This window comes from Dermacentor albipictus, unplaced genomic scaffold, assembly GCF_038994185.2.
Source record: "Dermacentor albipictus isolate Rhodes 1998 colony unplaced genomic scaffold, USDA_Dalb.pri_finalv2 scaffold_16, whole genome shotgun sequence".
NCBI lineage: Eukaryota > Metazoa > Arthropoda > Arachnida > Ixodida > Ixodidae > Dermacentor > Dermacentor albipictus.
Window position 1 is genome coordinate 6013331 of NW_027225570.1, and position 25567 is coordinate 6038897.

General features: G+C 49.4%; 2 protein-coding genes and 1 non-coding gene across 6 annotated transcripts; 2 read left to right on the forward strand and 1 right to left on the reverse strand.

The window, feature by feature from the left end:
* Positions 1-1094: 1094 nt before the first annotated feature.
* Positions 1095-25567, forward strand: LOC139051957 (kelch-like protein 10). Of its 4 annotated transcripts, none has more exons than XM_070529013.1 (13): positions 1095-1565; positions 3973-4123; positions 4261-4468; positions 5191-5340; positions 5964-6166; positions 9633-9711; positions 10722-10921; positions 12278-12446; positions 13340-13494; positions 14318-14496; positions 15174-15293; positions 23873-23998; positions 25320-25567. In XM_070529013.1, the coding sequence occupies exons 3-12, from the start codon at positions 4304-4306 to the stop codon at positions 23896-23898; spliced, it is 1446 nt and encodes a 481-aa protein (XP_070385114.1). In that variant the 5' UTR covers positions 1095-1565; positions 3973-4123; positions 4261-4303; the 3' UTR covers positions 23899-23998; positions 25320-25567. The 4 variants fall into 4 exon arrangements, with proteins under 4 accessions (XP_070385114.1, XP_070385115.1, XP_070385113.1 ...); XM_070529014.1 differs by having other exon boundaries at positions 4001-4123; XM_070529012.1 differs by lacking the exon at positions 3973-4123.
* Positions 4673-4745, reverse strand: TRNAT-CGU (transfer RNA threonine (anticodon CGU)). The gene has a single exon. It is a non-coding gene; the product is annotated as a tRNA-Thr (tRNA).
* LOC135898262 (uncharacterized) lies at positions 15307-23860 on the forward strand. Its single transcript, XM_065427108.2, has one exon. It carries the CDS (start codon positions 18263-18265, stop codon positions 19460-19462), a length of 1200 nt encoding a protein of 399 aa, XP_065283180.2. The 5' UTR covers positions 15307-18262; the 3' UTR covers positions 19463-23860.

A 25567-nucleotide genomic window follows, 5' to 3' on the forward strand; every position in this document is an offset into this window, starting at 1 on the left:
GGACTAAAGGTGCACGTTTGCTTGGCTCACGGCGTCGCTCGAATCCGCTCGCGTGCTGTAGTCGCTGGCTGGTCTTTGTCGCCGCTCCCGCAAGTGCTGCGTTATAGCCAAGGAAACTGCCTTGGTTACAGCAACACGATGCCAGCGTTCACCGCGGCAGCTGTATGGTATTACAGTATTAACGCTGAGCCGGTATAAGGTGATCTGAGAAAGAAAAAATTTGCTGGTTGAAAAAAAAACGCTCATATAGGTTGTCATTCGAATGAGATGTACGCAACGTAACATTTACTTTAGAACGATTCAACAATGCGTTTCTATAAGCGAAGTCGGGGCTCTGACACAGGTTGCGTTGCAGTTACATTTGAAATCCACCACGCCGACGCACAAAAAACCGTCGCGCGACTTCCTTTAACAGTATCACTGTAAACGTGCGCAGTCCGGCATCGCCCGCAATAACTTCAACATAGCCTCTACGAACTCGTCACGCAGCGGTCACCGTTGTTCCTGTAGAGCGCGGACTACGATCTCTTTTTTTTTAGAGTCTCGGGCTTGATCACACGAATCTTAAACGGCCACAGCCCCAAGACAGATTTTCAGAAAATCACTTAGCCAATAGAACCATAAATTCAAGGGCACTTAGTTATCCCTATACGTGGATGAATGCGAAGGCATTGCAGCCACCGCGCGATGCTTAGACATTATGCCACAACGCAAGGTCGTGGGCTCAACTTCCCCCAAAGGTTGAGGGTTGGACTCCCAGCAAAGGTCGTGGGTTCGAATGGCTTAATCAACCGTGATTTAATTACCTTTGCCTTAATTAACCCCCAAAGTCATAGGTTCGAGTGCCTTATAATTAGCAATATTTTAATTAACTACCATAATTAACTTCGCCTTCATACCAAAGGTCGTGGTTCTGACTCGAACCAGAGGTCGAGGGTTCGATGACCTTTCACACCATCGCTGGTCACGCGAACACAGACAACTACGCCGGACTTCACGCCTCATGAGCCACATATAATGCTTTCGCAAAAATATCAGCAACAACAACGAAGGACGAAGACGAGGAAGTCGAGAACTATACGTGGCACGCAGCGCGTGCAAATAGCCGGTAGCGGGCCATTTGAACCGTCAAGCCAAGGCGTATGGCTTAGTCCGCTCGGTGAGACCGGTGCGCCCCAGTCTGGGCGCGACGGCGGTGTGGCGGTCGGTGACCGGCCAGGTGGTGCTTGCCTGTGGCCAGCTCGCTCGCTTGGTCCTCTTGTCCTGACCACCGCGCTTTCGCAGCTATAGCCAAATATGTGCTCTGCCATCGAGGCCGCGGAGAAGCCCATGGACGTCGATGTCGTTGCCGACAGGACAGGAGGTGGCGACATGGTCACCGTGAGGTCGGAGGCTGCGCTGCTCTTCAAAGGCTACGGCCAGCGGCGTGATTTCGCGCCGGCCACAGCGGGCAGGGCCATGCCAGGACTGCGAGACTAGAGAAAGAAGCGTAAGTTCTGTGACGTCGTGTTCCGGGCTACCGACGGCTCGGAGATCTGGGCACACCGGTTCGTGATGGCTGCCAAGTGAGTCTCGTTCCCGCTTGCCTTTTTGCGCTTGTCGGATTGTCGCGCTTATAACGCCGTGCTTGTTGATGTTCTACTGACTTTCACAGCTGCATAGCGGTTGTGCGAGTACAGCTTTTTCGGGTGCCGCACCTTGTTGATAAAGTCGGTGCACAGTAGTCACGAGTCGCCTGCGTCGTTCTGAATGTGGACCCGAGGTAGACGTGCGGGTCGCGTAGACCGGCGGGTCCGCCTAGATGTTCCCGGTTCAGCAACTGTCGCGTTTAGACGAAGTAACGAAGCCGGTTTCAGTGGGTCTGATAGCACAATATTTTTTCATTCATGAATGCGACCTGGGCGAGTTCAAGCTGAACCGCTACGACTTTGAAGTTTCTGTGCTGGACCGTGATGCGTTGAAGCGGGCCGTGCGAAACATGGGGTATTAGTTTGGGAGATAACGACGCGCCGCCGCGTATATACTCTCTTCCAACAGGTAATCCAGTGAGCGACCACCATCCCTGCTGGTCTTTTCCAAAGGGTTCATTCAGGTCATTAAATATTACCCGACGCCGGCTCTCCTCGACCGGATACGTTAACCCGGCGACCCAATATCGGCCTGATAAGCCCGCTCGATCCTATGCTTTGTCGAGTTAATGTGCATATACACGTATAAGGAAAAGGTCGGTTCAGAAAGTAGCTTTAAAGTGAACGACTTTCTTTAGCTCTTTCGCCTGTTTTCTTTGTAGTCTGCGGCGAGATTTTCCTCGCCGGTGCAATGGGGCCGATGCACAGGCGCTTTCACGCGAGAGATTTGTTGCTTCTGAAGGCTTAGATGGCTGTGGTCAGTGGCGGTACCTCTGACGCGTTTCTCCGCCGCCCAACTTGCTTGCGGAGTCCGTTCGTCGGCAGTGCGCCTCTCTCGTCCAGGTGCGCCGTTTCGTATTGCCGGTTCCCCGCAGCTTAGCGTAGACCGATTCCTTCGCTGCATCGAATGCGCATGATTTTACAGCGGACGGCCGGATGAGTATCTGGCTCTCCGCGGAGCCAACGAGCGGAGACGAAATCGCACGCGTTGTGCAGTCGCCGCCATGCAGTCGTCGGCACGTTGTCGTCGTACCGTCGTCGTGCCGTCTTGGTTGTGCTGCTCTCGTTGACGCGGCATCGCCTCCGTTGTTGTCACACTGTTCTGCCCCCCCCCCGTGTCCACCATAATTTTTTCCACACACACACGCACACACGCACACACACACACACACACACACACACACACACACACACACACACATATATATATATATATATATATATATATATATATATATAAACGTGTCCATCAAACACCGTTATCAACATCGGGAGAACGCATCTGAACTATTGCTAGTGTGTCCATTTGGTTTCTGCAGTCCGCATATGGCTATTCGCTTACTTTGAGAATCGTTCTTCAACGGCTTCTGCAACAATGTTTTTTTTTTTTGCTTCGTGCTAAACTTAGCGCACGGGAACGATCAGTCAAATGGTCGAATCAACTCGCCTGCAAGCTGCTCGTGAGAAAAGTGCCGCCGACTCCAGCCGTGTAGCCACCTTGCAGTAGCTACGCTTACGTGAACGCGATAAGGTCTATAGCAAATCGGCATGTCGGACCGAAATTTGTTGTTGTTCGGTACGGAAAACAGTCTGTTGTGGTGATTTGGGAATGGAATATAACTAGCTGGATCCGCTCAACAAAATGCGTGTAAATGTGTTCGCGTCGGTCTGGACCAGCCCAACTTTTGAACGAACTCTTTCGCGTCGATTGTTCGTAAGCAAATTAAGCTAGTGTGCGGCCTCGCTTTGTACTGTCGCAGGCCCTTTCTCGCACGCCCAACTCACTTTGACGTGGAACGGCCACGCCAACCGACTCGATAGAACCGAGTTCACGCAAACGCACGGAAGCATAGGGCTAGAGGCTGAGACATTGGTTGCAAAACATTTCCTAGGTTGGTCTGGCGCATGTCTAGCAGACGTCTCTTTGTACTTGTCTTCTTGTGCTATATCATTTTCTTCAGCGTCCTCCCTTTCGCAGAGACCAACGTAGAGATCTCCAGGTGGACAGTCCAAAATAAAAGATTTCACACGAAGGCAAGGAAGACGGGCACAGTGCTGCAATCTACGTCATAAATCACTTTTTCGCTCTGCTTGCCTGAAGAATACAATGCCAAATCGCCCAGCTAAAAATTCTTCTGAAGCGAAAATCTTTCCTTGATTTGTAGTGCGATACCTGTGCGGCGTGAATCAAAGCAAATTCGCAGACGCATTAATGTAGCCGGTTTTGCTTCTTACTCAAACTTTCACATCTGCAATCCTCTGCTAAGCAAATAGCAGATATTGTACTGGGTCATTCCCCTCAAAATGATCCAGCGTTTTGTTTTTGCGACTTTTTCAAATTTAGCCGAAAAACTCTCACGTACTGATGGCAGATGACCGTTATCTTGACGACGACGAAATGCAAGATCAGGGCGAGCCGAAGTCACGTGGCGCGCGCAAAAAAAGAACAAGTTCCCGTGGTGCTTGCAGCGTACAATCCGTCCATATTGAGGAAGGTACGTAAAATGAATGACACGCATGTTTAGCCATAAACCACTTTTGCAGGAAATAAAAAGGAGTTGCAAGGACTGCGCTTTGTTAATCGTCGTTACACAATGCTGAAGCACCATGCTGTCGCTGCGTTCATGTGCAGGTATTCTGGCTGCTGCGAGCTCTTCAATCTCGCCGAGAGAGGCATGAGTCCCGACCAGGAGTGGGCCCCGCCCATCCGGGTCACAGTGGAAGACCTGGACAGCGACATGATCCAGGTGCTCGTCGACTTCGCCTACCGCCTTCCGCTGCACCAGAGCATCGGCCTGCACAATGTCGCCAAGGTGCTCGAGCTCGCCGAGAACCTGAAGGTCAGTCGTGGGCAGCGGAGACTTCGTGTTATTAAATTAAATTACGAGAAGAAAGGGAACCGAGGAGCCCGATTTTTATAAACCGTATCGTAGGGAGCCAACAAACACAGACACCTAAGACAACAAAGGGGCAATTGTACCTACTAAGTGAATTAAAGAAATGATAAATTGATGGAAATGAAAATGAATGAAAAGAAAACAACTGGCCGCAGGTGGGATACGAACCCACGCCTTCGCATTACGCGTGCGATGCTCTTTCCAGCTGAGCTACCGCGGCGCCGTTTCCCCCATCCACTTCATGGGATATTTATGTTTTACTGCTAGAACTAACCATGGGAGTGTTAGTCAGCGCCTACACACTCGAGGCGCTGGCTCTCTCTCTCTCTCTCTCTCTCTCTCTCTCTCTATTGCTTTCAATGCTTCGCCTTAGGATGCAACTGCCGATCTTTAATATCCCTCGAGGGCGTTAGCTGTCGGCTGTTAGGAATCCCTGATGCGGCGGCTGGGAGCCAAACCCGCGAAAACTTGCGTAGATCTGGCTGCACGTTAAAGAACATCCGAAGCCCTCAACTACTCCGCCTCAAATAGCCGCAGTATTGCTTCGGGGCGTTAAACCTCTAAAAACCAATCTATTCAATTCGAAAGTGTACACAAACGAAGAGCACGTCTATCGGTGTGCAGTTATACGAAGCTCAACGGCGTCTTCACACTTTACGACGCAGATACTCCGGATTAAGAATCACTGCCTGAACACCCTCAGCCAGAATCTCGAACCGGACAGCTGCTTGGACACTTACAAGCTGGCCTCCCGTTGCGGATACGAAAACCTCGCCGAAGAAGCTTTTCGGCATCTGCTTCGCAATTTCGACGAGGTACGAACGTTGAAATGGATCATCTTCAACGAAATACCGCAACATAAATGCAACCATTCGCATTTCGTATGCGCGCAGAAACGTCTCGCCTTCACGCATTATAAGAGAAAAAAAAATGGTTGCTTAAGAAATTCAAGCCATAAGAACGTCTGCAATCCTTAAACACATGAAGAGAAAAGTTCACGTGCTGCACATCGTGCCTAAGGTTGCTCAACGACCACAGTGCTAGCTCCCTGTAATAACTTTTCTACGTAACTCTCCTAAACCGCCGTGGGTGCTTAGTGCCTATGTTCTTGGGCTGCTAAGCACGAGGTCGCGGGACCGAATCCCGGCCACGGCGACCGCATTTCGATGGGGGCGAAATGCGAAAGACATCCGTGTACCTAGATGTAGGTGCACGTTAACGAACCCCAGGTCGTTCAAATGTCCGGAGTCCTCCACTACGGCGTGCCTCATAATCAGATCGTGGTCTTAGCACGTAAAAGCCCATTTAAAGAAAGAAAAAACAAAACTCTCCTATACTCCTAATGTTGCGGTTATTAGTGATGATTTCAAAGGGCGGAACCGGAGGTATTCCGGCATCTTTCTGTGTAAGAATTGGAGGTGGTCTGTTCGTTGCGCAGGTGTGGAAGAGCAGCGCCCAGTTCCAGGCTCTGACACCAGAGGAGCTGCGTACCATCCTGGAAGACGACCGCCTCTACAGTACCAGCGAGGTGGTGCACAAGTTCAACGCCATCCTGAAGTGGATCTCCGCCGACATCGACAAAAGAAAGAGCTACCTCGCCAAGTTACTGCCGCTCGTGCGCTTCGCACGCTGCTCCGTCACGTGAGCGTGCCTTCTCAACGTCATCCCCGCGTCTACAGATCCTTTCATCCGCGCTGTGGCAGCACTGTGTTCGTGACCCCCAGAGAAAACACGTATTCAGTCGCGTAGTATACTATAGCAGCATGTTCTTTATGTGTTCAGATATAAGGAACATGTCCCACTCGTCGAGCTCATGTATGCAGATTTCTTGTTGTGCTTAGCAGTAAAATATACTTGTTAAACTTTCTAAGTATACAGCAAAACTGGATTCAGCTGAGGAGTTCTATATATTTAGACTATTTTAACTTTAGTTGTTCCGGATGGCTTAACCGGAAGCATTTTGGCAACTCTGTATCTAAGCATTAAAAAAAGCGAAGGATGCACGTTGCGACGACATTGTCGTCGTGCACGGGGCCTCGATCAATTTCATGACGTCACAGACGAGGCTGAAAATATATTTCGACTGAGGCACTGCGCACTTTTGTGGGTGAATCTTCTATATACTGAACTGTTACATCGTCACCGACTGTAGTATATAGGGATGCATTTACAATTGTTAAGCATCCGTTTGCATCGACGAGGGAAACGAAGAAACCGGAAAGGGGGTTCTAGTTGACGCTTGTTGTAGGAACGAGAGGAATGAAATGCAGATTATTGCGGCAAGAAGGGCGTGTCAACAATGAACGTCAATCTGGAAGACGTGCACAATGAAACGCACAATGACGCACAATGACGCACAATTACACACAATGAAACGCGACACACAGCGGATCGTGCCATCTTACCGCCGAAGCGCAGTCGCGTGAACGGGGATTACCCCTACATAGGGAGGCGCCGTGAAACTTTCTGGAGGCCTTGATAACTCTTCCACTCAGAAGAACACTTGCTTTTTCCTTCAACATATTGAAATCCTCACCGCCCTTTGTGTCTAATGGAAGTCACCGGGCCCGATTATAAGACGCGATTACCATTGACCGGATTCACTTGCGACATCCCGACCAAAGTGCGCCGAACATCGTGACTGATAACGCCGGTACAGCGCAATCCGATAGCGCGATCATGGGCGGAGCAGCATGGGAAAAAATATTCACCGACAACTAAGACAATCCCTAATGCGAAATTTAAGCGCAGCTGTATACGTGTTTTCATTTCCCGACATATTGGCTGACGTGGACAATCTGTCTCGTGCAGCACGTTACAAACGGAGCAAAGTTTCTTGTATAAGGAAACAAAAAAACAAAACAAAAGTGTGGCGCGACTGCCTCTCTGACCGGGAGATCGCGAGAGGCAGCGCGTGAGTGACGCGTGGCCGCGATTCGCAGTAGCCGCCGCACACAGACCTCCGCTCATGCAGTGCTTTGTTTCCATGTACGTTATCGATGGCGTCATCGGTTAACATACGTCGCGCGCTATTCTGACGCCATCTCGTAGCCGTCGTCGCCGCAGAGCTCGTCATGCTCGGCACTACGCTTTTCTTCTCACGCTTTCGCCATACCCTCCCACTCCGCTTTACTGCTCCCGCGCTTTTCGATATATCACCGTTCGCTCTTCCATCCTTCGCTGTGCCCGTCCGCTCGGTTACGAGGGACTCCGACTCTGACGCCCTCCACAGAAACGGGCGCCTAAGCGGTCTAACACGCAACGCTCTCGTGGGCATCGAGCATCGTGGGCGCACTGTGTCCTAGAGGCGCTCGGCTCCGCAGCCATCGCGCAGCATTTGAAGCTCTGCACCTTCAGGTAGCGCACTACTGTGATATAGTAATAAACACAATGCTCTATAGTCGAACTCATGCAAACGCGTCTAAGCACAAACAGCATCGAAAGCTACTGTCTTTAAGGGACCCCAAAAGCGAAGGTCAACGTGCACATTATTTGAAGATACTTGCCAACTCAGCCGAATTTTCAATGCGCAAGCATTTCTGTGCTTACCCAAGGAGCAAATCGTCCGTCACGTAAGACAAATATATGGGTCGATCCCGGAGATGCCGGGCCAAACCGCGGTGGAGGTAAAGCAGGCTTCAAACACTCAGCAAAGTGAAGCGAAAAGCGCATACATTCTTTGGAGTCCCGCATACAATATAGCTATAGAGCCCGTAGCAGCAAGAGGCTTTACCTTGGTAGTGCCTGTCGCTTCCACGCGAACGACGCGGCGAGATCAGCGCTCACAATCTCTCAGCACACGTCGCACCCTGCCCCTTTCGCAGATCGCTTTCAAGATGTGTGTCCGCGCGTCCCTCTTGAACGCGAATCGGCGAGAACACAGCACACGAAGCTATCAGCAGTCGGCACACGCTGTCTGCATCGCGGATCTTGTTCAGGATATGGTCCGCGCGGCGCATAGTGGTTCGACGCGGGTGGATAAGGCGCTAAAGAGCGATACCAGCTTAAAATGATCGGAACGTCGTCAGCGCACGTGGCGCCGCCACCTGCAGTTGTTTGCTTGCGTCATCAGTTCACCTTGCGCCGCCGTCCGCAGCAGTTCCTGTCTCCGCAGAGCTGTCGCTGACACCTGTCGTAGCAAGTTTGATAACATCGATAATGACAACGGGTTGCATGTAGATGAGCAAGTGATAGAATGCTTGCCTACTTAAACTCCCAGAGGAATTTCTGCGTGACGTTTTTTTCATAATGTTTACAAATTTAGGCTTGACCTATAAGATTTGACAAATATTGCGCCAAGTTTTGCAAAAAATGCCACTCGCGGGAAAGTTTCGCTAGTCTGCCTCAGAACCTTCCGTTGGAAATCTTTTGTTGCTGAAAGGACAAAAGTGCAGTACTTGCTTCGATCTATAATAAATATAGACAAGTTCCTGAAGCAGGCGATCGAAATCGATGATAGCAATGTAGCTGCGACGTTTTGCTTGTCAGTGTTTGCTATGCCAAGTATGTTGCTGCTTTTGTGCTGCATGTAAGCTTAAATCCGCGGAAACAAAGTACGTATGTTACCCTGAAAAAAGCTTGCGTTGAGGGCGAGGTTTAATAAATATATGCGTGCCTGATGCCCACCCTCCCTCCACCCCTACCTTCTTTTCTGCGCCTTTTAGGTGTTGTTTCGTGGAAATTTCAAGAATCTGCAATGGTATTTGACTGCCGAGATTTAGGAATAGTGCTTGTGCAAGCCAGCAGGAGAAAATGAACCCGCTTTATTGTAAAACATGCTTCTATAGCTGGCACTATAGGTTCCATACTCTTCTAGAAATGGATCTATTGAAGGGACCTTGCATATGTTACTGCAGGAAGGCCCAGACTATCAAGACTACTTTCATAACAAGTCCCTTCAATTTCATCGCACTTCCTGGGCCGGTTCTCGAATCGCAAGCGACATATTTGGGTGCGCCACGTGCTCCGTCTTTAGGTGCAAGGTATTAGGATCGTATCGGAAGTTGTGGTTGCAGTATCGTGTCACGTGGGGACACCAGAGGCCGGGTCACCCGCTGTTTCGCTTCGCACGCGTCACGGCCCCTTTTCTTTCCACGCCTCGTTGCAGGGACTTCGAGAAAATCATCAATCACCCACAAGTCCAGGGTGACGAAGACAGCTTGGAGGTGCTGAATGCAATTTACCAGGTCAGCTGCTGAATATCTTAACAGCGGATGTTGGCTTGCTTTATTGCTGATCAACATTTTTGCTGTCAAAAAAAAAACATCTGTGTCAAAACCACAATATATTTACGATGCCCGCAGTAGTGAGGGACTGCGGGTTAGTTTTTGGCCACCTGGAATTCTTCAACGTGCACCCAATGCACCGGCAACCGAGCATTCTTGCATTCCGTCCCCACCTGCGGTCACCACAGTGGAGTTCGAACCCGGGACCTGGAGCTCAGCAGCGCAGTGCCATAGCCACTAATCTACACGGTTACGGAAAAAGCGCTGTCTAAAATTGTTTTGGCCTCGCGGTTGGTGACGCATTGATCTCGACGTACGTATTTGTGTGTCTGTTAGTTCGGTCCCCAGAAATTAATGACGTGTTCTACATCTACCATTATGTGCGGTCGAATCTAGCGGTCACCCATTATGCAAAAAAGAAGTGAGGCGTGCAGACAGGACATAAAAGTATAGAAGTGGACAACACGAACGCCGACTACTTCTCTACTCTTGTCCACTTCTCTACTCTTGTGTCCTGTCTGCACGCCTCACTTCTTTTTTGCATAATGAATCCTTACCAACTAGCTCAGCTTTCTGTCGTTCTAAGGCCACTCCGTGTCTTAAGTGGCTGGTTTAAACCCTCCTCCACACGATGGCGCCGCCAACGCTGCTGCGTACGTCTATACGGATCCGGTAACACGGCATTTCCGCGAAGAGTAATTCGTACTCGGACAAGTTGTAACTCTATAACATTGCTTTAGCCCACGTCTTCTTTCCTCCAGATCCGCACGGCCTGCTTATTAACCGAGTACCTGCCTATAACGTTTCGTGAATAAGACACGATTACTAGCGCAGCAAGACGGGGGACTAAGGAAAGAACACGGACCGTAGTCCCTGGTCTCGTTACGCTAGTAATCATGCCTTATTACGCTCGCTACCAACTATCGCAACTTTCTGCCCTAAATAGAAAAAAAAAACGTTTTTCCCCGCAGACGCTGTCCCAGCGGTCCATGGCGGTTGGCGAAGTTGCCGGCGTCGACCTGTCCCCATGGTTGTGGCTCACGCCTCGCGTGCCCAAGGACATCCTGTTCCTCTTCGGCGGCTGGGCAGGGGGCGCCACCAACGACATGCTCACGTACAACTGCAACACCGCCAAGTGGCGCGTGATGGGCAACCGGTGCACCATGCCCAGGTAGCGTGTCAGCTCATTCTCGCATGCTTATTGTCGCAGGTATTGTCGCAGGTATAGTTCTGTCGGCGAAAATGTCTTCAGGTTCTGGCAATGAGGGAGCCGGCACAGTTGGCAGGGCGAAGGAACGTGCTAGCAAGAATCGGCGCTGGCAAAGACATCTACACTCATAAATAGTACGCAGATGCTAGTTCCTGTCAATGTTTGTATTTGACTTTTTTTTTAGTTTGTGCTCTACTGAATATAGCGCAATCTTATGGCTTTTTTTCTTCTTTTTAGTTTTTAGTATAAGATGCTTTAGCTAATCTGTAATGCTCACGTACAAATTTAATATTTCCTTGTGCACACTGCCTACTTGTTTTTCAATTTAATAAAATGTATTACTTCTCGTTCGTATAGATACATTTTTTGTAAATTGACGCCTACCCACTTGTGTAGCCACATGCGAGCGCCCGCCTTCATTTTGGTGCCTTTGATGGGTTTTAGGGTTGGTCAAGTTGTCTGCGCGCAACATGTTATACCCAGAACCCCACCATGGAATTCTTTTTGTGGGAGATAAGGTCATTCATCCAAATAATGGGGAATAAGTGCAAGCGGCTTGGTGTTGTATGACAAACGGCTTTGACGAGCGCTTGACGTCTGCTGTACCAAAACCATAGTGTTTGCGCTAGTTCGTATCACCTTGTCTGAAGCCTCTTGTGCGTCATATGTCTAGCCACGCAAAAAGTGCGGGGAAATCACAAGTGCGCGCACCGAGATGTCAGGGGCAACAGCGGTGATTTGTCAAGTCTATGCAAGATTACACGTTCGGTCTTTCCATCTGGTATTAGATTTGATTTTCCATCACGAAAGAAAAAAGTATGTTATCTGTGATACTACATCTGACCGGTCCTGCTGAAACCATTTCATTAAGATTGTGAAGCAGTAATGAACATTAGCGGGGACCCAGCATCGCAGCCTTGGGACATTTTCTTTTTCGTTGATCCAGCTTTGTTTCCATTGGCGTAAAGTAAAATAAATAATAAAGAAAATAATTTGCGCCCTTATTCACTGCTAATGGTGCAATTTAAAAAGGGTGCGAGTGGTATACCGTTTGCACCTTTATTCATTTTTAAGGGTGTAAATTAATTTACAGTGTGCGAAAAGAAATGCCGCTGCACATATCGCCGCGTTTAAAGTATTCGTCACATTATGCCATTGGAGTTTGACTACCTAGGTGCAAAACCTACAGCGTGGATAATTTTATGAAGCTTCGATGCAATATAGCCAGATTTAGAAACTTGGTCGGGCTGGGTACGCAAAGAAATGATCGTATTTAAAAGGTACTCGCGGCTCTGCGACGACGTCTACCGCATGCAGGGCGTACCACGGCGTAGCAGTGATCGACCAGTGCATCTACTTCGTGGGCGGCTTCAACGGCCGCCAGTGCTACCACTCTGTCGTCTGCTTCGACGTCTCTCTGGCCAAATGGAGCGACAAGGCGAACATGAATATCTCGCGCTGCTACGTCAGCGTCGCCGCTCTCCAGGCAAGTGTATACTATGGTCGACAACAAGCAGCCACTTTACCAGCGCTGCAAAACACTAACCTTAGAGAGCTTTGGTGAACCGTAGCTTTAGACTATCCGTATAAATATCGGGAGGGGGGGGGCGAGGGGTTGTTAAGAGTCTTTTTCATATAAGCGACGTATGTGGATGGAGTAGTGATGTAGCGTACGCATGCTTAGCTGAAATGCAGAGTAGCGCCACTTTCGCGATCGCAGAAATCTGCTAAATATTGCCTCTGCGTTCTAGGCAATGTCGTCTCGAAACATATACTATTGCTAACCCATTTTAAGGTCGCACATCTTGAATGGGGTGCTGGTCTTGGGATTTCTGCTAAGCAGACATCCCTTCGCCACTCCTCGGATTCGATTTAATTCAATTAAACTACACAGTTTGATAATTATACTATAGCTGAAAATATTTTTGTCCCTAATGTTCTCATAACGGAGCTTATCAGCGGGAACAGCAGGAGCCTAGATAAGAGTTGGGCGTAAAAAGAAACGCCTGGTATATTGTCTATCCGTGAATAATAGTGGAAAAGAGTACGGTGCCTGTCATCAACTACAAGGTGTCAGACCGAGCTAGTTGGTATTCCATGCTGATGTAACCAGCGCAAGAGTGGACACGGGACAATAGTAAGGCGACAAGGACAAGCGCTAACGATAGTTGGAAGTCAGCGCTTGTCCTTGTTGCCTTACTATTGTCCCGTGTCCACTCTTGCGCTGGTTACGTCAGCGTCAACTACAGCTTTACAGCTTTGATGCAACTACTTTAGTGACACCATTATTCATTTTTATCGAGAGAGAGAGAAGAGGAAAGGCATGCAGGCGTTTTTGTCAAACTGCAGCATTTCTTTAAACGGGGCGTCATGTCGCAGGGCTACATCTACGCCATGGGCGGTTTCGACGGCAGCTTGCGCACCAATACAGTGGAGCGGTATGACGTCAAGAAAAATCAGTGGTTCATGGTGGCCGGAATGAAAGACGTCCGAAGCGACGCCAGCGCCGCGGCGGCATGTGGACGCATCTACATGTGAGGCTGCTTTCGGATTCATCTATTTCCCAATCGCTTGTAAGGAATGTAGGTTTGCATGCATTATTCACCGAATCGGTGAATCTGTTGAGACTTCCGACTCGAAACTCTTCATGGACTCCAACGACGAGTGGTTAACCAATGATTATGACGACTGTGGTGATTGCCATTGGTATTTTCTCTGATTGCCGGCGACGACAAATATATCTAGAGCGGGCTAATATATACGAGTAGTCGACTTATTGAGGTCTGCTCCCAACTACCGTCAGTTGCTCTTCACACCCGCTCGCATCGTCTTTGAACCCTATCACTTGGGCTAAGTGGATTTCCTCTCCGGTTCCGGCAGGTTGAATATCTTTGCGATGTGACCTTATAAGCATGATAATGATGATGATATAGTGACTGGCCTTGAAAGCGAAGAGATGGCACGCACCACGACAGTCATGGGGGAATGGGAATTTCATTTCATTTCATTTGAGCGCTTGCATCATCAAGAAGTAGGCAGACTGGCATGGATACTTTGTAAGGGACGGCTAAAGATTGGTGGCGCGAAAGAAGACTGAACAAGCACTGAAACTGAAACGTACCCTGTCTTGCTTTGATTGGTCCGCTTTTATTTTATTTCACTGTTCTTAAGTCGTATCGCGCACCGCGGCTCACTCGTCACATTTTCTTCGTGGGTATTCCACGTTCTTCGTATGCGCTCACGCATGCAGGACAGGGCTCGCTTTGACCTCGGAAATAGTACTACATGCCTGCCGCGTACCTAACAGTGGTTATGGCGATTACGATTATACTCTCTCTCTCTCTCTCTCTGGCGCAGTGTGGGCGGCTACACGGGCAGAGAGGTTCTGGACACCGTGGAGTGCTACGAACCGTCGACCAACGTCTGGACCCGGGTGGCGACCATGTCCTCGCCGCGTAGTGGCCTCAAGGCGGTCGCCCACAAGGGCATGCTCTACGTCATCGGCGGGTACAACGGTTCCCAGCGACTTTCCTCAAGTAAAGCTCAAACCCTTCGAGAGCGATTTTGTGCGCGACAGCCACTATAGCAACGGCTTCGGACGACGACGCGCGAACAGATCGCTCGGTTCGCCTACAATTACGTCACCGTGAGCAGGGAGGGCGCGAAGCGGCGCCGATTGGTTGGTGCACGCGATGACGTCATGAGGCTGTGCGGGCACAGTGAAGTATGCAGCCCGAACCGCGAGCAATACGTTTCCTATTGATTTTAGGCGTAGGCCAATATTGTCAAGAACACTGCGATGCTGGGGAGTGAGGCTCATTCAACGCCCAAGTCTGCTCATGCCAGATCACAGCGCCAACGCCCAAAGTGGCTGGCAAAGTATGAAAGCCGGCCGCCGACGACCGACGTCGTCCGACGTCACGTGACGCCGGCCGGCGCAAACATCGAAAATCCATCGGAACCTTGTTCCTTGTGGTTGGACATTAAACTGGAGGCACAGTGCTCACCGGCAATAAGGCCGCATAGTGCACCAGCGGAGTGAACGTGAAGGCTTCGCATTCCCCGACTGGAGCAATGGGGATCCGGGAGCTTTTTTTTTTTAATTCTGTCTATTCCAAAGCGCAAAGAAACTCGCCCTATGCGCTGCATCGGGTTTCGTTACGTGCGCTCAACCTTTCTAATTCTCTCAATTCTTTTCGTTAACGATTTTCAGTGGAGCAGCTCGACCTGAGGAAAGTTCACTGCTCAGAATTGCCCAGCATGCGCCGCGCCAAGAGCAACTTCGCCGCCGTCGTACTTCAAGGCTGTATCTACACAATTGGAGGCTTCAGTGGTAAGAGCGGCAAATGGGCCTAGCTGTTCGAATCGCGCGCGGCGTTGTCAACCTTTTTTTTTCTTTTTGTCAATAACCCAGAGGACGCTTCCATAAATTCGCTGTTGCGCTCACGTGAGCTTTCAGAAGTCCCTACGATAGTCTCTATATACGCGAAAAAAAATCATCGCCCAAACACCCCGTACACATGGTTAACCAGTGAAGCTGAAACCCGCAGCCCCGGTGTTTATCACTGGGTTAATCCCGACGGCTCATTAAACGACGGCTTGGTAGGCTGCCGTATCCTCGGTACGCAGTTGCTGCTTGCGCTCGGCTACGTGAGCCTCTTCTTGTGCCCGGGCTGCAGCATCGGCGCGGCGTCGACAAGCTCGTTCCCGTTTATGCTCGCGGAGTTGCTGATCGAAAGCTGCCTGCTGCTCAGCAGTAGGTATGACACGTGTCCTGCCCATTTGGAAGCCGGAGAGAAACTGCTGCGCGCGCATTCGGCTGCGACGGAGAGCAACTACATCACTACTGGCGCAGCCAATGGCGCGCCTATTCTTCCCTGTTCTTTTTCGCGCATGCGCATGGGGTTGCGCCGGAGGAGTTATCGGCGTACAGGCGACACGTAGACCGACGGACGAATCGGCTAGCCATGCACAACTCGGCTGTAAAAAAAATTTCCTGTTAAATGTTGTGAGCAAGCGCATTGCTACACGGCCCACCGAAATTCATGCGGTGATGAAGTGGCGAAAATGCACAAAAGAAAGTTAGCACGGTTTATTTACCACGCGATGGTTTTTAGAGAATATAGCACCAAGCACGCACGTCGAGAACAGTCTTGCTAGCTCGCCATAGCTGGCTTTTTCGCATTATGAGTTACTGTGCAGAGAAGCCAACCTCACTAACTGTTCTCTTATAGAGGCAACGTGTTCATATGCGCGTGTTAACCGCGGACGTTGGCATGGCGCAAAATCAAGCGTCGTTTGCGCCAACTTGAGAGTCGGACCCGATTCGTCTGCTCTACGATTCATCTCGCCCTGAGATCAAGCCATCAACGGAAGGCGGAACGCTGTCCTGTTTCCTGTGCAGAACGGATTGAGCGAGTTCGAAATCGTTTCACTGCGACAACTGTTGTTGTTCCTCTGACTGACGCTTGCGCTACACTCCTAAACAATCCGCTGCACATTCACCCAAAATTTAGTAACCCACTGCTCACTAAACCGCAGACGGCTGCAGGACAAGGCGGCAGAAGCGCGCTACACGTTAACTGTCGCGAGTGCAGCTGCTTTCCAGGGTGAGGAAGCCAAGATCGTAATTGCGATAGGCAATTTACCGGCCCTCCAGGTGCTCCGGGCACGATTTGGTCCTCCCCGTTGCCGTGCTTTCACGGTATCGACGTACGCATGCTCGTTTCCAGCGCAGAGGTTCAGAAGATCTCCAGAGACGCGAGCGAAACGCTATATGCGTCTGGCTCCGCACCATGGATTGGTTCTGAAGTACATGAAAAAAAATGGCTGTGGCTTAGCTAAGGTTAAGCCCAGGATGCGAAGCATACTAGCCTTTATTTTAGTTGTTGAACCACTGTTTAGCCTGGTGAACTGCTGTTGCTTGGCTATATTTGGTTCGGCTAGACGAAGAAACAACTCATGCAGGCGAGCGCACGAGCTGAGACCCGGCTATAGTGTAGCTACGCGGCCGCAAGCGAGCGCACGAGTTGAGCCTCCGCTTTTGCAGCTGTTATGACATCATATGGTAGCTACGCGGCCGCGCGCGGCGCAGCAAGGAAGAGCGTGGTTGTGCGGCTAGTATGCTTCACATAAAAATGGCCAGACTTAGCTTGGTTAAGCCAAGAATGCGTTGCATATTGCGCGAGTTGGGGCCCAGCTTTTCCTCCGGCTGTCGTGACGTCACGTCACGTGGTTGCGCTAAAGGTCAATGGTGGCTGCCCGGCCGCGCCTAAGGGCTGAACTGAGTGATTGCATTATGCAACGCATAAAAATAGAAGCAACTTAATAACAAACATAGCAAACTTAAAAGAGAATAGACCCACATATGAGACGCGCAGCAATGAACAATGGCTCATACCCTCAATGGTAGCTACGCGGCCGCACTCGGCGCAGCAAGGAAGAGCGTGGTTGTGCGGCTAGTATGCTTCGCATAAAAGCGCAGGGTTCTGCCATCCGGTGTTGGCGTGAGCGTTGGACGCGCACACGCTCCTGCTGCTCAGCTGTGCGCATGCGCCGTGATGCATACACTGGTCTGAGCGGAAGCACAGCAGACGTCAAGCGAAGCCTATCTATTACTTCGCTTAAACGCTGACGAATGCACGATGGTTATCCGTCGATCTCCCCTTGAGCGTTTTAACGGAGCGGCCGTGTCTACACTGTAAAATAATTTACACCTTTAGAAGTGTAAGAAAGGTGTAAATCTGTATATACCTCATACCCTCAGGGTGTTATTTACACAACGGACACCTTAAGGTTGCGAGTTATAGACACATCTACACTATTTTTAACTTTTAAGGGTGCAAATTATTTTACAGTGTACGCACTCTGGTTCATGCATCAGGTGCAACTCTGTGGAGGCTACGTTCTCACTTAGAAAGAGGTGCTTTTTGAGCGATTTTAAGAAAATGTTTTTATTGTAAGCTCTCTTCTGAAAGAAAAAATTGGAGGACGCTTAAGCTTCGCCTTCAAGAGTGGAACGCGACAGCGTTCCCGTCGACCCGCCAAGGTGTGTAAGACAATGGGCTACGGCGCAGCCATTACGCGCCCCGCATCGGACGCGGTGAGCGTCGAGCAACGCAGCGTTCGGCGCGGCAACGAAATGTGCGCCTGAGCAAGCGACGCACGCCTGAGCCTAGAAACAGCTCGTTGCTAAGGCAACACCACATTCACTAGAGGCGCTTTTGTACCGCTTCGAAGCATCGAACTCGTGGCTCAGTGGGAGACGACTTCCGGCCACCGAGCGTGACGGACGTGTGCTTCATGGGCTCCCAAGGAGCGGCTTTAGCGGCCCAGCCGGGTCGCGGTATCAGGAGCACTGAAATGCCTGCCCAGGATTATGAAATGGTTGTTCCCCATCTGCCATCAGGTTCGAGTGTTTTGAACACAGTATTTTTGCATGGTGATGTCACCGCCAGGCCATATCGCGTCGAGCATTTTCGCGACGCCCTAGCGCGTCTGTCATTGCTGCCGGATGTGGTTGCCCTTGGGGCATATCAGATGAACCACCTGTGGGCCGTTACTTTCAACAGCGAAGGAGCGAAGGCAAAGATTCTGCAGGCCGAAGCTTTCAATGTAAAAGACCACCGCTGCGTGGTTATTGACCCGACCAACCGAGGTGTCAGGCTGAAGCTGTTTTGGCTGCTCCACGGTGTGCAAGACGACGACGTGCGAGTGGCATTAGCAGCGTTCGGAAAAGTGACTGAAATAACCCGCGATAAATGGAGGGTTAAAGGCTGCGTTGACAAGGCTTCAACAACACGGTCGGTTACACTGAAACTGAAGGTGGGTGTTACCATCGAGGACTTGCCCCATCAGTTGCGTGTTGGTGAGGACGTTGCTCTCGTCCATGTTCCTGGCAGGGCTCCGCTCTGCCTTCGGTGCCGTGGAAAAGGACATATACGCCGTGAGTGTCGGGTGCCACGCTGCGGGCTATGCCGGCGTTTCGGCCACGATGAGAGCCAGTGCGTGCGTAGCTACGCTAATGTTACGGGCCAGGCACGAAATGATGAAGTGGCCGAACACATCATGGATGAAGCAGACGCGGTTGAAGCAACCCACGGAAGTGAGGGAGATGATGCCACCAAGGAGTCAACATCCAAGGAAACCGCACCCGCACCCCTTGCAGATACCAGCCAAGCCGGTAAGGACCAAACCCAGCCGGCCGTCGCATCGAAGCCAGCGTTCCTTCCGGAAAAAGCGGATAGCGTGACAGCTGTAAGCCTGGTTACGACTGGGCAGCAGGGCGACAACCAGGAAGACGCCGATACCGAGATGCCCGCCGCGTCAAGTGTAGCAGTGAAGCGGGCTCACGAGGACTCGGATAATCAGGAACCGAGATTGGTCGGTGAACGCGGCGAGGAGCCTCCGCCGAAGGCACCTTCAACGCGCCGCGGACCGTTCAAGCCCAAACCGAAATTGCCACCGGAACGCAGTACTGCGTCTGCTCTCCCTCCGCCTTAGCGGAGGCTACCTTTGCCACAACGGTTGAAGCCCGGTCTTTGATCGGGTCAGTACTAAGCTCAAACGCCTTAATGGATATGGTTTCACCCTGTTTGATGTGTGAGTAGACTGATCGGCGTCTCCCTTTTCCTTAGATGGCTACCAAACTCACGTCCAGCCTACGTGTTGCTACGCTTAATGTAAGGGGCCTGTCGGCGCGTAGAAGGCAACTGCAACTGAACCGCCTTCTGCTAGAAAACGAAATAGATTTGCTCGCGGTTCAGGAAACTAAAATTGAAGACGAAGAACAAACAGACAGAATGGTAGCGGTCTATCGTAGCAGATACAGCGTTTGCGTATGTCATGCTGTTGGAAGAGCGGGTGGATGCGTTATTTTTTTAAGAAATGGTATTGGGGCTGTTGATACTGTGTTCTCGCGTGAAAGTGGGCGCCTTGTAATGTGTGATTTTGAATCGGATGGAGTGGCTTGGAGAGCTGTGTGTGTATACGCTCCGAATGCAATTGCTGAAAGGGAGAGTTTCTTCCGACAGGTGAAGCCTGTCCTGCTTACTGAGAGGCGGGTGATCTTGCTTGGTGATTTCAATTGCGTCTGTAGACCAGAGGATAGGACAACAAGCCGTTCCTTTCGAGATCGGAGCGCCGAGTTACTGTCCGAAATTGTAGGTGAGCACGACCTTGAAGATGTAGGCTTGATATCGACGCATGAAGGCCAGGCAATGTACACTCACTTTCAGGGAGGCAGTCATGCTAGATTGGACCGTATATATGTTCCTGTCGAATGTTCGCTGTTATGTTCTGACTACCAGACGATCTATGTCTCTTTTAGTGATCACTGCCTAGTCATGGCTACAATCGGTACGAAGAGAATAGCTGCGAAATTTAATTGGGACTTGTGGAAGTTTAATGATAAATTACTGGAAGATGAAGAGTACGTGACTAAAGTCAAGGATTATATAGCGAACATGCTGCGAAGTAACTCCGGAAGTTTTATGCAAGTATGGGAGCAGTTCAAATGCGATATTAAAATAGCCGCTATTGATAGGTCATGTGCGCTCCGGCGAAAAGAAAAACAACGAGTTAAAGAGCTGCAGAGTGCTCTAGATTTTATGCTAAGTACGGAGTGCTACGAGCCGGGATTGTTCACAAGGGAAATTAAAGAGACTAAAAGTAAGCTCGAGGCAATAGACGAAGAAATGTACCGTGGCGCAGTGATAAGGGCGCGTAACGAGAAACTGTGGTCCGGAGAGACGCCTACCAAACGCGCGCTCAGTGATGAAAAAAGGCACGCTTTGTCGAAAGAGATAACGGAAATATGCTATCAAAACGAAATCACAAATCGAAGAGAAATAATCAAACAAGCATTCGTCGAACATTACACAGATATTTTCAGCCTTAATACTCCGGACACTGACTACTTCAGAACAGAATTCCTATCGCTGATGCCGAGATTAGAGGATGACCTTGTGCGTGCTCTAGAAGCCAGTATTACGGCTGAGGAAATTGAATCAGCGATTCTGGAGCTTAGTTCTAACAAGTCACCTGGGCCAGACGGTCTCGGTGCATCTCTATATAAAGCCTTTAGAACAGAAATGGCAGTCGCACTTGAAAGACTAATTAGTGAATTCTATGAAACGAAAACAAGTCCTCCATCCTTCCGAGCGTGCCACGTAGTACTAATTCCTAAAACGACTGATCCGATTAAGTTACAGTCTGTTGAATCATACCGTCCCATCAGTCTAACAAACGTGGACTATAAGATATTCATGAAGATTTTAGCTCGTCGCCTTCAAAGTGTTATTAAGTCACTTGTAGGGCCACATCAGACATGCGGCATAAAAGCCAGGTCAATCTTTACCAATGTTCACACAGCTAGAACTGTCCTTGAATGCTGTGACGGAACGTATGGGCGCGTGGCCATGTTGCAATTAGATCTCCACAAGGCGTTCGATAAAGTCGTACATGAAGTTCTGTTCTTGATCCTAGACCATATCAATGTTGGAAATGTTATTACAGAAGGTGTTAAAATGATGTACAATGGTTGTATAGCGAAGCTGATAATTAATAGGCAGCTAAGTGATGGTATTCCTGTGCTGTCGTCTGTGAGACAAGGCTGCCCTTTATCCCCCCTGCTTTTCGCTCTCTACCTCGAGCCCTTTTGTTTGCGGCTGCTGAAGAGCCCAAACATTCGGGGTTACACTTTTCATAAAACTGAAGTTCGAGTTTTAGCATATGCTGATGATGTAGCAGTGTTTTGTACGGACCATGACAGTGTTAAAGCGGTTGTACAGGAGGCTGTAAAATTTTGTACTGCAAGTGGAAGTGCTATTAACTGGAACAAGTGTCTTGGTTTTTGGCATGGGAATTGGCAATACAAGCCCGAGACTTTTTGTAACATGAAATGGGCAGTAACTCCAGGCACCTACCTAGGTCTCCCCCTCGCACATTATCGAGATAGCAAAGAATATTGGGACAATGAAGTAGTGCGAATGAAAACCCAGACCGGCAAATGGGGAGGGCATAAATTTTCAATGTTTGCAAGAGCCACAGTGTGTAATTTGTTTTTAGTCGCGAAAATCTTTTATGTGATGCAAGCGTTATGTCTGACGAGGATGTCTGTGCAAAAGCTACATAGAGTATTTGCGATGTTCATTTGGGCCTCAACATGGGAACGTACAAGTCGTAGTAATCTGTTCCATAGAGTGTTGAATGGGGGGCTGGGGTTGTCACATTTGTTCCTCAAACAGATTGTAAGCAGGTTTCTTTTTTTGCGTGATCAAAAGGATGCTTTTCTGAGAACAATGATTCAAGCTAGACTGCGTGATTCATTGCCTGATTATGTAGTGTCGTCCATGCATACGGGGCCAATGCCTTTAAGTGCTTTTTTGCGTGAAGTGGTCGCATCTTTCCGAATACTAAAAGCAAGATTTTCCAGTGAATATTTGGCCGTTGTTACTAGTAAGAAGTTGTACAAAGATCTTGTTGATGTATTCTTGCCTGTACCGTTGTATCGTACAGTATTTGTTTTAGGTTCAGAACGAGATGTTCTTAAGAGAGTTAAACGAATGCCGGTAAGAGCTTCTGTTAAATCTTTCTTTTTTCAACTACATACAGGCACTCTCCCAGTGAAACCGTGGCTGCAAAGCAAAGGCATTTTTGTACCTTGGTCTGTGAATTGCTTTATATGCAAAAAACCGGAGACGATTGAGCATATCTTTTTGGACTGTCATGACGCAGTGTTTTTGTGGGATATTCTAAAACGTAGCCTTAAAAAGGAGTTGCCCTTAAGTGCTTTCGGAATACGCTTCCTGCCATGCGCGGAACCAGAGGGAGTGCCTGTCGATCTGTTAATGCTTTTGTGCATGCACAGTGTGTGGCGAACGCGTATGGATATTAGACATGAGCGCATTGTTCAGGCCCCTGCACATGAATATTTCATTGAAAGTGTGTTATATATACGCGAATTTTTCTGTGCACAGAGTGACCCTCCTGATTGGCTAAGTGCTTTGGACAAAGTGACTAGCCTACACCGTTCTTATCACACCACACTGATCCGGCATTGACTAGTTGTTTTTATGGCCATGTAATACTCACATTGTACCTTCTTTTGCCAAGCCGGTAATAAAGAAAAAAAAATACTCGTGGCTCAAAAAAAAAAAACTCGTGGCTCAGTGGTAGCGCCTCCGTCTCCCACTCCGGAGACCCTGGTTCGATTCCCACCCAGCCCATCTTGCAAGTTGTTTTTTATTCATGAAGTGCCTGTTGGGATTTATCGCTCACGGCCAACGCCGCCGACGCCGACACCGACGACACCGGCTTTTCTGCGACACGAGCTCCTTAACGCTATCGCGTTAAAAAATGAACTTACCCTTAGAAACAAACAAAGCACGTACTCATACGACTGGTATTACGCGTTGTTCTGGATCAATTTTCTTTTTTTTATTTGCAGCCCGTCGTGGCAGCCTCACATGCATGCTCGCGCGAGCAAACGCCTCCTGGCGCGCAGCGAAGTATAGACGGAGCGCGCAGAGCGATAAATTTTGGTGGCCGTATGCTTCTTGCGTAGCTTCCATAGCGTTGCCCGCCATGTATGTGCGACGCCTGCAAAGGCAGTGGCAGCTGTTGCTCTTTACGCCAGCATTGTGAGACGCCTGTCCGGGTGCTGTTTCTGCTCTTGCCTGATTTTACCGTAATAACGGAGCTCGTCCGATGTTCCCATTTTGCGTGTTGCGCATGATAGTTGTCTCCGGTTTAGATGATGTGACGAGCGCAAGAGTGGACACGGGACGCTATAGTTAGCAGTAGTTCCCGAGATAATAGGAAAAGGCAAGAATTACGGTGCATAGAAGTGGCACTTTTTTTTTTTTTGCGCGTCACACCTCGGTTACACTACACTTCCTTTTCCTCGAACAGGGAACAAGACTGTGCCGCTCGTCTAGCGCTACGACATCGCCGCCCGGAAGTGGTACACGGCGCCCGAGATCGCCGTGAATTGCAGTGCGTCCGCCGCCTGCATCGTTTACGACGTCACCAACCCTGGTAGGTGTCGTCAACCTACATCACGGTCACCATCGTAGACCCTTATTATGTGGTCTACAGCATGACACAACGACGTGGGTTGACAAAATTATGTAAGGTGTAATTGGGAAGCATTCGAAAGCAGGTAACCGAGAGTCTAGCTATATAGTGGTACTGCCGCTCAAGACGGGCATGCGCACCACGATGACGGCACGATGGTGGCACGACGGCCTATACGTGTCGAAGACACGGAATTGAACGCCTCGGAAGCGTGCTGTGCGGAAGGGATTATACAGGGTGCCCCAACTATCATACCCCAAGATTTAAACACATGCAAATGCCAGGTAGCTGGATAGAATCAATGCAATGTTGTTTGCCGTCGCTTGGGGATACTCAGATTAAATCTTCGTGCACGATAGTCGGGACATCCCCGCATATACGTAGCCATACCTACCAACTCTCCCCAATTTTTTCGTTCCCTCAACCCGCCTCCGTTGGAAGTTTTTCGATTCATGGTGAAATAATTCCGCAGGAGGCACTTCATTAGAGCAAGTTTATACGGACAAGCGTTAGAAGCAGGCGCGAAAAAAGCCTACTGTAATCTAAAACGAGTGTTACTTGTCATTATGTGCTGCACAAGGTTTGTTGTCGCTTTTGTGCGGCGTCGAGAGTTAAATAACCTTAAAAAAAATAACCTTAAAAAGCGCGTATATATCATTGAAAAGACACGCGTCCAGAGCGAGCTTTTAACACGCCCCTCCCCCCCCCCCTCTCCCGGACCCCTATCTTTGCTAGGCGGGTTTTACGAATTTTAAATCTCAGAGGTTGTCAAGTGTGTGCACAGCTCAGGCAAACAGATGTCCTGCATTCCTTGCTATTTCTAACTTGGTTATAAAAGGTAGGCTGTCACAGTTCATACATCTTTTTTTTAATTCTCGACCCCGCATATACATGGTGTCCCACGTAACTTGTACCAAAATTTAAATATATGCGATTGCCACGTAGCTGTACAGAACCAAAGAAATTTTGTTTGCCGTCGCTTGGAGTAAGTCAGCCTTTTATTGTATCTGGCCTAATGACATAATTAGTTATTAAGTAACTCCTCAAACACTATAGTCAGAGCAAAATTGTCAATAAAAAAATTGTAGGTCATCATGAAAAATTCCCCATCCACCTTTCTGTTGCTCTTTAGGCGCAATGAAGCGATAAGCGCTACCTACCATCATCGATGGTGTCTGCACATTTTCCTTACTCGGCTTTCTTTTTATCGGTTTTCTCTTTTCCTCTACTTAACACCATTTCTGTGTGCTTTTCTTTCCCTCTCTCATTTCTCTCCGTGTAGCCTCCTGGGTATAGGCCTCCACAACACACAAGTTTTGCGGCGCAAAGCACGGCGATGGCCCCCTGACGACCAGCAAGCATTCAGGAAAGCGCACCAGGAAAGCGCACCGTGTAGGCCGATGCGCGAATGGCGAGCACAGAGTTTGCGACTTCGTCTTGACGTTAGAATGGCGGATGGAAGCTGGCAGAAAAAAATATAAGAATATAATGAAATCCAAAATAAAATCAATAAGATATTCCGGTGGAAAA

Excerpts from the sequence above, each read along its gene's own strand:
- LOC135898262 (XM_065427108.2), top strand. The coding sequence starts at position 18,263 with ATGGGCTCCCAAGGAGCGGCTTTAGCGGCCCAGCCGGGTCGCGGTATC.
- LOC139051957 (XM_070529012.1), top strand. Across the intron at positions 6,167-9,632 it reads TTCGCACGCTGCTCCGTCAC|GGACTTCGAGAAAATCATCA; the intron begins GTGAGCGTGCCT and ends GCCTCGTTGCAG. Across the intron at positions 13,495-14,317 it reads GCATGTGGACGCATCTACAT|TGTGGGCGGCTACACGGGCA; the intron begins GTGAGGCTGCTT and ends TCTCTGGCGCAG.